General features: G+C 39.9%; 1 protein-coding gene across 5 annotated transcripts in view; it reads right to left on the reverse strand.

Moving 5' to 3' along the window:
* GLI3 (GLI family zinc finger 3) overlaps positions 1 to 13,951 on the reverse strand; it is a 215,260-nt gene that overhangs the window by 26,251 nt on the left and 175,058 nt on the right. For all 5 annotated transcript variants that reach the window (XM_017822702.1, XM_017822712.1, XM_017822727.1 and 2 more), the window contains one exon: positions 13,787 to 13,927. In XM_017822702.1, the coding sequence (XP_017678191.1) occupies positions 13,787 to 13,927 (141 nt within the window). The remainder of the gene's footprint in view (positions 1 to 13,786; positions 13,928 to 13,951) is intronic.

Here is a 13,951-nt window from a genome sequence, read left to right on the forward strand (position 1 = left end):
GAGTTTGCCAATGAATGGTGCCTAGAAAATGTACTAATACCTTCTAGAAGTGACTGAATAAGGAAGGATAGAAAACCACCTGAGGCTCAACTTCAAAATTTTCTGCTTCATGATCTTTGCATTTAAGGATAAAAATTGATTTTACGTGCAACTGCTACAGAATTTCCAGGAAAACCACGTTAAAATACTCCCTCACAGGCAGTATGCAATGTGAGCAATGGCTGACTTTCTCCTTTACAAATCTGGACTAACATACAGCTGTGTACAATCTTTAACAAAAACATACATGAAAAACAGGTCTTACCTTAGAAAAAAAAAATAGAAAAACTTGAACAGCCTGATACTTAGCACTGATACAGATGTTAGCGTAACACACTTAAAAGCATATATTCTATTTCTGGATTTTTCTCACTGGCAAAGAAAGACCACAGAGAACTCCTGCCAGCACACATAAGAAGGAAGTAATCAAAAAGAGGCATTACAATAAAGTATTTCATCCTATTTGCAAATAGTATGAAGAATGAAAATGCTGTCCTGGTTTTGAAAGAAGCACACTAGCACACACGAGGCAGAACTAAATACTTTGGATGTTTTCCCACATTTCTGCAGAAGACAAAAAACTATAGGCCTCCTTCCTGCCATCATAACTCATCTGACTTCAATGGAAATCAGACCTGCTGTATATATTAAACCTGAAATTAACTATTTCCCCCCCCCATATTGTTTGGCTTTGATAAATTCCAGCTATTGCTCCAAGATGCACAGATCTTGGTTCTATGAGCTGCTCTGCTCATATGGGCTCTTATGGCAGGCTGGAGCCTATTAAATTTGATTTGGTCCAAACACATTGAGCTCCCTGCAGGATTGGGGCTTAAGTAGCTCTTATAGTTAGTTATTGAGCTGTGGGTTCAAACTATGCTAAAAGTAATAATATTCTCCTTTAGCATAGGGCACGTTCACAAGAAAATAAAATTCAAAGAGATTTCCAGTCTTTACATTCCACAGCACAGACCAGAGTGGTTGGAACCAAGAAATAAAAGCTCAGGAGTAAAAATGCCTAGAGAAGAAAAAATGGAAGTAAAAAAGTACCCAGCAAAATATCCCAACAACTGGTGCACCGAATGAATATATCATGACAGAGCTGTTTTATAAAAATTGTGAGGCTTTAACAACAAAAATCTGTTAAAATTTACACTGCCTTTCAGTGCATGTGTTTGGAAACACACAGCAAACAGTTTAGAATCAACAGACTCCGTGAATTAAAATGTAACCATATATTACAGCAGCTTCATATGATTTTATATTAGCAGAGACAAACTGCTTAATCCCATGAGCCAATTTAGAAATCTATGAAAGGATATAGCAAGACAGAATAATGAAAAGCAAAAAAGTACAATTTTAACAAGATTTTGAAGTCTTCCAAACTCCCAGAGTGGTACAATAGGTCATCTACCTATGCAGAAGGATTAGCAAAATACTTGATCCCTTACAAAAAAGTTAAACAACTGCCTCTTTTACTAAAAATTCTGTGCTTCTAAAAAGGGAAATAGCAAAGTAAATGTCAGATATTTAAATGGGATCTGCTTTTCAAGGTGTATTAAGCATATGGGCACCAAGTATGTAGTCAGGACTTCCTGAACATGCACCTCCTTTAGTTTACCTTTGGACCAGATTTTGTAAAACCATGCACTTTTTTCTATTTTTAGTATTTGATTAATGATTAGAGCACAGTTAACACTGATCCACTGAAAGAAAACATATTCCTCAGCAGGATCTTCCTGTGTAAATCAATTGGTAACTCTTTCAAATTGTTTTTAAAGAGATCCCCTTGCTTACCACATGGACACACACAAATTGTCTGTATGATAAAAATACCAATTCTTCGTTTGCAGAAAGAGACTACTGAAAACCAGGATTTTTTTGCAATAAATGCACTTAGTGTCTCCTTATACATAAACTATGAAAGCTGCAGTTCAGATTAGGAAATAATGCCAGATCCACTTTCTGCAATGAAAGGCACAAAATACCTCTAAGAAAACGTGGAATATAGTGATTTAAAAACTCAGAGCTCTTTTCTCAGAAACTACAAAGAAGAATTCTGGCAGTGATAAGCAATACCAAAATCTTTACTAGGCAATATATGTTTTAACATTTGTTCCATCACAGCGGAGGTCCTGGTAGAATTAATCCAGCCTCAGTGGGTGACGTAAGCAGGAATGTGTTAAAGCCATGACATCACAACTGAACTGGAGAAAGTATCTGGGGTGCTTCCTCCTAACACCTCTAAGAAACATTTCTAACAAGCTTCAGCATGTGCAACAGTTTATTGCTGCTCTGAGATCCCCCTTGGATTTTTTTTACTGGACATCCACTTCTAATTTCCCTTTTGCATCTGTGCTAGGCTTGGTCAGCCCGGTCACATCCCAGCAAATTCAGGACTAGCAAAGGTCTCTGTCCTGGGTTAGAAGTTAATCGTCCTTGATGGTTCAGGCAGCAGCAGCAGAGATTCACCTCTTTTTGCCACGGGATAACATTTTTCTATCCTCTCACATATGCCATAAACAGTCCTGCATTGTAGCTAGACTAAAGACATATGTTTGAGCTGATGGAATGAAAACTGTGAAGCATTTCTTAGTAGAACATGGGGGTATCACCTAACACACTTAGGAAAGAGCCAAGGTCAATTTTTTTTCTGCCCCTGCATTCCACACACTAACTTTAATTGACCTCCAGTGAACTTACAGGTGCTTTTGGTAACTAAAAATCAATCCTAAATAGTCTGGTTTATCTCAAAGATTTGTATCTTCTCCTATATACCACTGTGGCACCGTCTGAATGGGACAGACTTGTGCTGGCAGTCAACCACAGAAGTCTGCAGAAGTAAAGGAGAAGGCAGTCCTGTAATCTCTGTAACTCTTGCTCATCCAAAAACTTACCAGAGTTGGAGCCTGGCACTTTAAGAACATGATATAAAACACACTTCTTTGTTCATTTTTTTACTAACCATAAGTGTCGGAATTCCCTCGGCAATTAGTTTACTGGCTGGTAATCCCTTTGCTCTGATCCATGCAGAGAGAGTGGCTGCACTGGAGGAAGGTGTCCAAGGCTCTGGTTTTGCAAAATGAAGCATTCTCTTGATTTAAATTACAGTGAACAAGCCTGAAAACTTTTTACTTGCCTTGTATAATGAAGTAAGCTAAACTCACTGTTAAACACTCTAAGCTGAGTGCAATGTAGCAAATGGTAAAATACTGCAGGCAGGGTTTTCCTGGTTATCTGCGGCAATATTAGGAATAGTTTAGGCACAAGAAAGATATGCAAACACTATCCCAATGGTTGTGAGATACAGAAATATACATCATATGATAATTAGCACTGAAAACAGTTTAAAGGATAAAGCCTTTATTTCACTAAATTTAAGAAATCTTACACTTAGCAACAACAGCAAAAATAACTCCATACTCATAGCATATTAAACTTCTCTACTCTCAGCTCTCATACAGAGGTACAGAACCCTTGTAGTAATCCTGCCTAGTGCTGGTAACTAGCAAAACAATCTACAATGCACAGTTCAGAGCTGCAGGGACACCTTTTCCCTAGCAGGAAATGTGTCCCCACCAGGCCAGGTGGGCTTGATCAGTTTTGACATATATGTATTGTTTAAGGTATTCTGAAACAAAGGGACAGAGAAGCTCCTATAAGCAGCCAAACTCTCAAACCCATTTTTGACTAAGTTTCCTTCAGTTCTAGGCAAAGGCTTTCACAGGAAAAATACAGTTACTACCGTGCTCACATGTGCCATGAAGAGCGAGATACTACCTTTTCAATTAATTCAGCCTAAATAATGTGGTTTTAAGTGATGCGCTCCAATCTTGGATTCCTCAAATAAGGAAGCATCAGAGCTAAATAAATACAGGAAAGACACTTGTCCTTCACGATCCAGAATCCTAAAATAATAAAAAGCTACAAAACCATACTGGGCCTCCCTGGATGCATTCCAGCTGTGTTGTCCTTATCTGGTGGGAATCATTGCTGAGGTAAGGTGCTAACGAGAAGGAAAGGATGGACTTATCTGTGCTGTGCTTCTCCCTGAAAATTTAGTGAGTGCCTACCTGCTGCTGTGCTGCTGCTGCTCTTTCTTTTAGTGCGCTCTTGGCACATGTAGGAGAGGATAAAAGCCTAATGGGTGCAAGTGTCAGCACAATATAAATTGCTGCAACGAAAAACTTGATGCATGGCTTGGGATCTGAAAGAAGAATGTCCACCATTGTTTGTGATTATGGATCACATCACAATCTAATAGCAATTTTTATTTAATCAATAATTTCCATGCTGAACAGACAGCCCTGTTACAGAGAATCGACAAGCAGGTACTGATAGCGACAAGGCTTGTTATTAATCTTTACCCTGCCAACATTTCAACCAAACTACTGGAAAAAAGCACCACCAAGATGGATTTAGAAGTAGTTCTTTCTCTTTCTTTTCATCTCATTTCTTTTCTTTCTTTCTCTCCTTCTCTCTTTCTTTCTCTTTCTCTCTTTCCCTTTCTTTCTCTCTTTCTTTCTCTCTTTTTTCTTTCTTTCTCTTTCTCTTTCTTTCTCTTTCTTTCTCTCTTTCTCTTTCTTTCTCTTTCTCTCTTTTTCTCTTTCTTTCTTTCTTTCCTTTCTCTTTCTCTCTCTCTTTATCTCTTTCATCCTTTCTTTTCTTTTTAGCTACACAGTCCCATTACCCTTCTCCCTTTCCAGGTATGTAACGTTTCATACACTTCATATTCTAAGTTTATTTGAAAAACCTGGGGCTTGAATTACACAAAAAGGCAATTCATATTAAGCAATTTCACAAATCAGTGGGACCTAGCCCAGTGCTGAGTGTTAGCCATTATAGGCTAATAAATCATACTTTCTCTTTGAGATGTCAATCGCCAAAGTGCTTTGTAAAAATGTTGGCATCTGTAATTCAGCGAAGCCTTTTCATCTTGAAATAAGATGCTCCAGACTGATAACAAGAATAATCCTCTCTTGATCAAAAAAAAAATCTGCATTTTACCAATTAAAGCTGCTGCCAGAAGCCAAACGGAGCAGCACTGAGACTCCACTGTAGTTTATCTCTGCTAAACACAAGGAGGGATACAGTTAGAGCTTTGTTTCATTTTCAGCTTGACTACTTTATCTCATGAAGAACTGCTGCATCTCAGCCCTGCGATACACATAAGAATGGTATATGCAGACCTCATACCTATAGTGCAAGCCACCAGAGGACCCCCTCCTGACAAAACCACCACCCACTCATTTTATAGGTTAGGTACTCGACACCTTGAAGAAAAGTCATGCTCACACTAAAGCTTAAGCACGGGAAATACACTAAATTAGTTTTGCCACGATAAAAGGCCCATTTGCTTTTTTTTTTCTTTTTCCTTCTGTTAAGAGGTTACGCAAACAATAGAGACTGCAAAAATGAATCCATGCAGCCCAGCCCTCTCAAAACCAAATGCAGAAGCTGCACTCACACCTCTTTAACTTGCCTGTCCCTGCTTCCATTTGTGCATGCTAATCTGACACTTTTGTCTCAGAAAAAGAACTTTCACATGCAGTTGGGCCAGGACTCATATATTTCTATTATTCCCAGCATTGGTTTTCTATGGGTGGATCTTTTGGGTAGAATATGGGTGACAAAAGCGGTGCAGAGACACACCATACCAAACACATCAAGGCAGATCTTCCACTGGTTCACCCTAATAACACAGGCTTCATAACAGCAAATTGCTTAACAGTAGCAAGGCATGAAAAAGTGGCACAGAAAAAACAACTCTTGTCCAGGCGAATCTGTTTTGTCCTAGCTGGTTGGCTAGGACTGAAAGGTACTTGGAGTCTATGCACAAGCCCAACCCTCCTTGCAGCTACAAGGCAGCAAAAAAGCAGGCAGGGACTTACTTCCCTTTTCTCTCTTCTCCATGATATGCCAAACAAGAGTCAGGAGCCAAAGAGCCAATTCAGTTTGCAGCTTTACTCTTGCGCCTATGCATTTGTTACTCAGTCAGCAGGAGCTCTCCTGGGAGAGCTGGCAGCTTCTTATCCTACACTTTTCCCCAAAACTGGAAGTCACCTATGATATTACCAGTGAACCTGGAAGAGTTCACTAGCTGAACTCTCAGGCAAAATAAACACTTCCAATAAGTATGTATATCCATAAACCCCCTAAATAGTGCTGTGTGATTAAAAGCATGGCCCAAGGTCAAACCCTGCTCCCTGCTATGCACAGCCCTTTCCACCCCAAGTGCCCACTTACTAGGGTTAGAGTGGCTAGAGTAACTACTCAGGGCGCAGGAGTACTGTTCCTCCCTATCCACAACAGTGAAAAGTAAGTGTTATTTAAAGGACATGCCGTAGTTTAGCAACCTCTTTCAGGGACACCAATTCAAAGACAATGATTTTGGCAACTCATACAAACAAGCCGTGGCAGCAGCAGGCTAACAACAAGTTTTCCTAATGCTGTGAAAGAAATGCTAATTACAGAGGAATTAAAATTAAAAAATGATTACATTTCTCTCTCTAAATCCCCTCTTAATACTTCACAGATTAGGGTGGATTTATTTTTTTGTAAACCTTTCTCTATCAAAAAAGAAATCCCCACTTTATTTTTTTTCCCCTTCTCCTCTGTGATTCATCAAAAGCCAGACTCTAGGCAGGGAAACTGCCGATGTGCTTGTGTAGTGGAGTGCTTAAGAAGACCCAAGCCAAAGCACAGCTGGCCTTTGGGTCAAGCTCAGAGTGAGTAAGATCTCTTCACAAGGCAGCACTGATGACTTTTACCACTGCTGGAAGGCAAAGGGCATCACGGTGACTGGCGCAGAACAAGGATGTGCTGAGAAGGCAAACAGGGGCCGTGCCAGACCCTGAGGGCTTCTGAGGCTCCCAGAACAGCAGCGAGGTCTGTCTGTGGTTACTTAACCTTAAAACCCAACAGCTCTTAGATGGTTACCTTTGACGAGGGGTTAAAGACTTGATTCATTTAAACAAGTCTGTGTTAGGTACCCAGACAGAAACCAAGAGAGAATGAACATGTAGTCAAGGGTACAGATCTGCTTACTAGCTTTCCTATGCCATGTAATAAATTGCTGGACTATAAATGATTCAACCATTCTCACACAGTTCAAAACAATGGATTCAGCATCTTATAATCCGGCACAGTGAGGTGGTGTCTTAATTAGAACTCAGCCTTTAAACAGGCAGTGACAAAGAGATTTCAAAATTTAAAAACTTCTGGACAGATGTTTCTCATGATTATTTGCTATAATCTCTTCTCCCTTTCTCTCCTCCCCCTTGTTACCTCACAGCTACAAAGATCAAATATACTGAAGGAATGCACAAACTGGAAAAAAACCTTCCTATGGCACTTGCCTCTGAAACAACTCCCTGCCTTCTTCATGTTGTCACAACTTTCAGCCCAAGCCCTGGGCTTGTCTCACATGAAGAACTGATTTCTCTTGGCCACAGAATTGCTTCTCCAGGTATGACTTAGAATCTGGACTCCAGTGAGTAAAAAATAAAAGAAAATGAAGCAGAATAAAACCACCAGCAAAACCTCCTTTTTTGCTGTACGTAAAACATTCTCCTTTTGTCATGAAAAAGAAATATTACTATAATGGATTTCATGTTCTTATCTACACCTTACTCTTTTCAATTTAAAGGAAATATTTCTGAACCTTTCAGGGCAGTAGCTGTCACTGCCATGCACAATGAGACTGCGAATGGGCTGAAGCCTCTCTGTGTTACTGCATTAGAGGCAAATAAAACTATAATGAAAATTTACTAAACACTGCCTCTGCAAAGAAGAATTAAAATTTAAGTAAATCCCTTCACTTATTTTCAGAAACACGCAAACTGGGATGTGTAAAAACACCCCTCTGGGATTGCAAGAGACTTGCTTTCACAAAGTTGGGTCTTCACCTACATCACAACCATTTGGCAAGCACACCTCCAGCACTCAGAGAAAAGAAACCACTAATGCAGAAAAGATAATCTGCCTGTTAGTGCAGATGTGTGTAATTGCCTCCTTTTAGGCATTGATGCCTACTTGCACAGCTGCACCCAGCTTTGGCAGCTGGAGGCTGTTTGCTCACAGGGCAGTTTCTCCTCTTGCAAAGCAGTGAGCAATGCACAACTCCCAGGGTCACTTACAGGTCTGCCACTGCAGCTAGTACTCAGGGGAACTGCTTTAATCTGGCTTACTGTCCTATTGCAGTTGGTTCTTTATTTAGAGAAGAACGGCGAAGCTTTCTCCAGTCCCTACCTACTGCTTTCTTATAGGAGAGGAGCTGAGAAGAACCCGCAGGCCAAAGACAGCATGGTAGCAGAGGAAGTGAGACTTTCAAGTCTCTGGACTTTGAGTGTCCTTATTTCTGGGCATCCAAAATGACCCGCTGCAAAGAGGCCCAATCCTTAAGAGAGTGGTGTGTTCCCCACCTCCTGATCAGTCGTGTCTACAAGTGTTTTGAGGTGCCCAGCATTGATTAAGGCACCTCATATCACTACAGATGCCCTAAAACCTGAGCAGAGGCCAGCTGTGGGCACAGTCCAGGTTTTATGTAGGTCTCCATGGATTGCTGGTCAATTTCTGTTGGTCAGAGCTGAACCAACCCTTTTCTGTAGGAACAGAGAGCAAAAGCATTAAGAAACTCAAGACATGGAATTTCACGTTAATGGTTCTTCTGAGTACCCTCAGTGCACTGCTATTACCTTGGAACAAGTACCTGAGAAACACAAGGAGATTCCCTCTAGTGCAATAAGGGAGGCAGGTAGAGCAGCACAACAGTTGCCCCAGGGATTGCCCGGGGAGTGCTCCAGTCACTGGGGCTTTGCAAACAGACAGGAAGACTTCAGCAAATGAAATCCTGAATGTAAGCCATTGCTGTCAGTTTAGGGCTTTTTGATCTCATCTAATCAAATGTAACAACAATGAGAGAATTTTATTGCTGTACAATTAAGGAGAAAACACTAACAAAAAACAGCTCTACAGTTCTTCAAGCATGTTTTTGAATAAAAAATAATTATCATCAAGGCTACACAGCAAGGGGGATGAGAAATAGGCAATGCTGCGTTTTTCTGATTGCCATTGTATTAATATTTAACAATAACTTCAGTCATTTCCTTGAAGGATAATTTTCTTAAACAAACTTTTATCTTTAGTGTCTAACCCTTTTGCAATATTTTATTCTTAAACTGATTTCTAGGGGGAACAAGAAAAGACAAACTGCAACAAAAAGCAGATTTATAAATATATACAATATCTTATTAGCTTCTGGGCGCTCAAGTGCATTTATCGCATATTTAAAACAAACTTGAACTCAGCTAAGCCCAATTATAATATCTCGCTGGGCAGAGAAATTAATTAAACAGCTGAATGATAAAGACCCCAGCAGCAAACTTGAGGCTTCAAAATAAATAAGATCTTTTTTTTGAGGAGAAGAAGGAAAAGAAGGAAACCTATAATACACATTTTAAACAGTAATGTAACCACCCTTTTCAGGAGTGCAACACACTGTAAGTAAGACTACCTGGCAGGGGAATGCGGTGGCAGCTCACCAACTTTGTGCTTTGCTAATGTGCAACACACACCCCCCTTCTGCATCAACTTCAAATAACCCTAGGATCCCAGCAGTGCAGCTCAGCGACAACCAGAACAAGGGCAGAACTTGTCAGGATTTAAGAGCTTTCAGCAAAACCCTTCAATTGCAGCCGGTACCTTATTCCATAGAAGGATATCAATTATAGATAGTGACTTGCTTTAACAGTGCAGTCGGTACTGTCAGAGGCTAGATAGACAACCATGAAGAATCATGAATCTTTCTATTAACTGTAAGAGAAGGAGGGGGGGAAAGGATGGATAGGTGTTATAAATAAGGCAGAGTGAATGGTTTAACACCTTGCCTTTTGGTGTATGTATCATGAAAATTTAACCATGCTGAATTCTAAGTGGCACATATCGCTTGAAAATATGAGCACCCATGCCAAAATCATTGCAGTGTCAGACCCTTCTGGGTGGGTCAATAATGATTCTTTTAGGTAGCTTTTCAGTTATTTATTCATAGCAGCCCAGGTTCTGCCAATAAATTTAGACAGAAAACCTTGTCTCTTGGGGCCTAAGAACACTTTCACTGGCACTCACATTTTACCCTAATAACTGCAGGACTTCGCTACAGAAAGTAATGCAGAAAAATGACATAAAATGCTGGCTATTGTGCCCAAAATTGCAATTTTTGCTCTAAAGCTATATTCAAACAGAGATTTTGTTTGCATGTAAATGCTATATCACACATCATTTTGTAGTGCAGATACTACTAGAATCTGATTCACCTACAGTTAATTTTAAGGTAAATTGTGTCCCATCGTTACCCAAAAATAAAGCTATCCTCATGTTACAGAAAGACCAGAATATGCACGAACTCATATTTACCTTTTTCAAAACACATGCATATGTGCTTGTACATTCACCCTATATATAATAGGAGTAATGACATCCATAATACGGACTGTGTGCACTGTGTATTGTGAAAAAGCTATTCTGAGCTCTGCTCAATATGGCATGACTAGAATTCACGCAGAGGTATCTAACCCTTTAGAAAACAAAAAAAAAAAACAGCTAGAAACATACTTCCATCTTTTTCCTTAACACTGCACTTTAACACTAAAATTTCAGTGCTTTGGGATGCAAGACTAGGATAACACTCTGTTCTGGGTCTGATCTCTTACTATTATGTATGGTTACAACCAGTACAGAAAGATGGCAGATTTACCTGAATGAGTTTTGTTAGGGCAATTAAAGCCTTTATTGCCTTTATCTATGCCAGTTGCCCCTGCCTTGGTGATTACTACTCCAGAGCAGAAGCAACAAAACAGGATGTTTATCTATACTTTTGACATCCTGTCCAGCACCGTACTTCAAAATCTTCAAGCTCTTCAAGCTTGGCTAGAGCAACTGAGTCTGCCAGTGGGTTGGGAATCACCAGGAGAACAGCAGCACGTGCAGCCAGGAGAGGCGTCGTGGCAGAGCTCTGCTGCAAGATTTGGAGTCTCAGGCACCTCCAGACAGCACCAAACAGCCTGACATACGTGGCCACAGAGCTGCAGGGTGAAAGACCTCATGCCCATAACAGGTGCATTTCTTCTCTTTCGTTTGAGCAGCATCTAGCACCATGAGACTGTGGACTTGACGAGGCCTCCAGCTGCTACTGCAGTGTAAATGTTACTGAGTAAAGGATGTACACAGGCCTCTGAGACACATACAATGGCAGGCACGCACATGCACATGCCAAGGCAGGAACTCAGGAACAGTGCTGACACTGATTTAAGCGCAGTTACAGCAATTTGTATCTACTTGGATTTACCTACCACTAGTTGGGTGGGAGGCATACATGAGCCACATCATTGGAGAGATTTTCAAAGACCTAACTGCTGCTCAGGGACTGAACACTTTTTGCCAGAGTGACACACCTAAGCAAAACCAGGACTGCCCTCCCATGAAGCCCTACTGAGACCAGACTTCCTTTCCCTAGTTGCTGCAGGTGTACATCAGAGGGCTGTGGCAATCAAGGGCAGACGAAATGCGTGAGAGATAGACTGGGGTGACCTTCAAACGGAGTTAGATGTCTAAAGTCCTTTGCAATTCTGGGCAGAAATAACTTGTTCAAGTCCCCTCAGCAGGGCTCTGCCAGAACAGCAAAAGAAATCACAAACCAGGGCCCCATCACTGAGTCCTGCTGACTCTTACAGCATGATCTGTGCTACTTAAATGTGATGGTTGAGATGATGAATTTATTGTCTTCAGGGTATCGAGTCAGGACTTGCACCTTGTAGTCTTAAATGTCATCATAACATACCTGCATTCTGAGCCCTGCCAAAATGAACTACTGGTATCATAGAAAAATTTCTTATATTCCTTTTTTTATGTGCAGAGAAACCCATTTCAGATGTTACAATTGTGTAGAAGCTAAAGAAATGCACATTTTTCCACTCTTGCTGTTGACAATTATAATGCAGTCAGATTTGCTAAAAAATCCCACCAAAACCAATAAATGAACTTTAAAAAACTCCAAAACAACTAGACTATCACACTGTCAATTTAATTCACTTTAAAATATAAAATATGAGGTATTAGCTAACAAGTTCAGTGCAATTCCATTAAATTTTACATCTGAAACATTAAAAATCCTCTTTTTTTTTTTTTCATTACCAAGGGCACCTTTATTCTGAATTTGTCTCTCATTTCAAATATTTTCATGCATATTATTTATCATCATCACTGGGATACTAAGAAAGGTTTGCCAGGTATCATAAAGCTTCAGCCTTACAATCAGTAGCAGATATAAAAACTGTGCCTAAGCAGAGCCCCACATGATGTCAATTGGTCTGTTTGCACAGAACCAATTCAAAGATCAACATTCGATCTTTTAATTTAAATGTGTCCAACTCTCTGCAGCAGCCATTTGTGTGGCTTTTCTTCCCAAAAAGATACTGTGACACCAAAACAGTTTCCTCTCACATTTCATTTTGGCCTATTTAAATGTTAGGGAATTATTTGTGCAAAATGTCTCCAGAGGATTGTTTAAAAAATGTCACATTTTTTACATTATTTTACTTTTTTATAGTCTTTCATTTATCATCATTGTTGTTACTGCTGCTGCTACTATTTAATAATAACAAGAACCCAAAAATACATCTTGATGAATAACTGCAACAACAAGAGGTTCTTGCACTTCAACAAGTGAAAGCTGGCATTGCTTTTACTAAAGTCAGCTTTGCAGGATCAGTTTACCATTTTGCATATTGTTTGGAAATATATGGTAAGGCGTGCTTTGTTTATTTTGGGTGAAAAATTAAATTTTTCAACAAGCTATTTCAGTAGTACTGGCCACATTTTGCAATAGATTTTGCCCGATGTCCAGGAAAGTATTAAACTGTTTGCTAAAATAAATACAACTCCGACACACTGATCATTTGCTGAAGATGTTCCTCTCTGTTCTGTATGAGGAATTCACTTTTTTCAGAGTATTCAATATGTTCTGCAATGCCAGTAATTAAGAAAGGTGCTGTTAGCTAAGGAGGTTGAAAATGTGGGGGGATTGTACTTGCCAGGTTATATTCCAGATTTTGTTTGCTCATTTTCTAGCTTAGAATACTACAAAAGAGTAGAAATCATTTGTTTTAGAGAGTGTCAGAGAGGAATAAAAAGCAAGGCAGATACAACTAATATTTGTTGTAGCACAATAAAAGATCATACAGTTTGCTTTTGCTAAAAAGATTGATGTAATTCCGTATCCATGTATTTAGCCAAATAATCCACTTCAGTTTACAGACAACAGTAAATTGATAGCAAACCCCCCCCTTAGGGAAGGGAAAGCATTCCCCCTCACCCATTTCTACTGTTACAACCCCTTTGGGGAGAAAAAAATCAAACTTGGCTAAAGGTTAATAATCATTCATGTCCAGCTTACTATTACTCAATAACTATCAAAGTCTCTAACTCAAAATAGCGTTTGCTGGCTTACAGGATCAGAGCCATTACAATCTCTGTTGAAGACTTTATTGAATTTTACACTAAGCTTTAGCTGACTGAACAGGTCAAGCACTGTGGCTCTGAGTTTTCTTTATTCTCAGAAACTCATAAACCCCTCTCCAGTTTGCAGTGCTGTTAGCTAAGAAACTTGACTCAGCACAGGGTCAGAGAACCTGACCCCCACGAAAAAGGTCACATAGTTTTAAAACCTAGTTCCTGAATACCATTAACTTACATGCACTAGCTGTTCCTGTGTGTCAAACTCCCGAGAACAGCCTTCCCAGTGGCAGTTTGTCTCATAGACCACTTCAGGCTCCTGTTTGCTTTCATCTTTGTCCCCTTCCTCTTTTACCAGGGTCATTCCTTCTGGCTGTTCCTGGAGAGAGGAAAAAAACAGAGG

The sequence above is a fragment of the Lepidothrix coronata genome, unplaced genomic scaffold (assembly GCF_001604755.1).
Source record: "Lepidothrix coronata isolate B3197 unplaced genomic scaffold, Lepidothrix_coronata-1.0 Scaffold3, whole genome shotgun sequence".
Taxonomy (NCBI): Eukaryota; Metazoa; Chordata; class Aves; order Passeriformes; family Pipridae; genus Lepidothrix; species Lepidothrix coronata.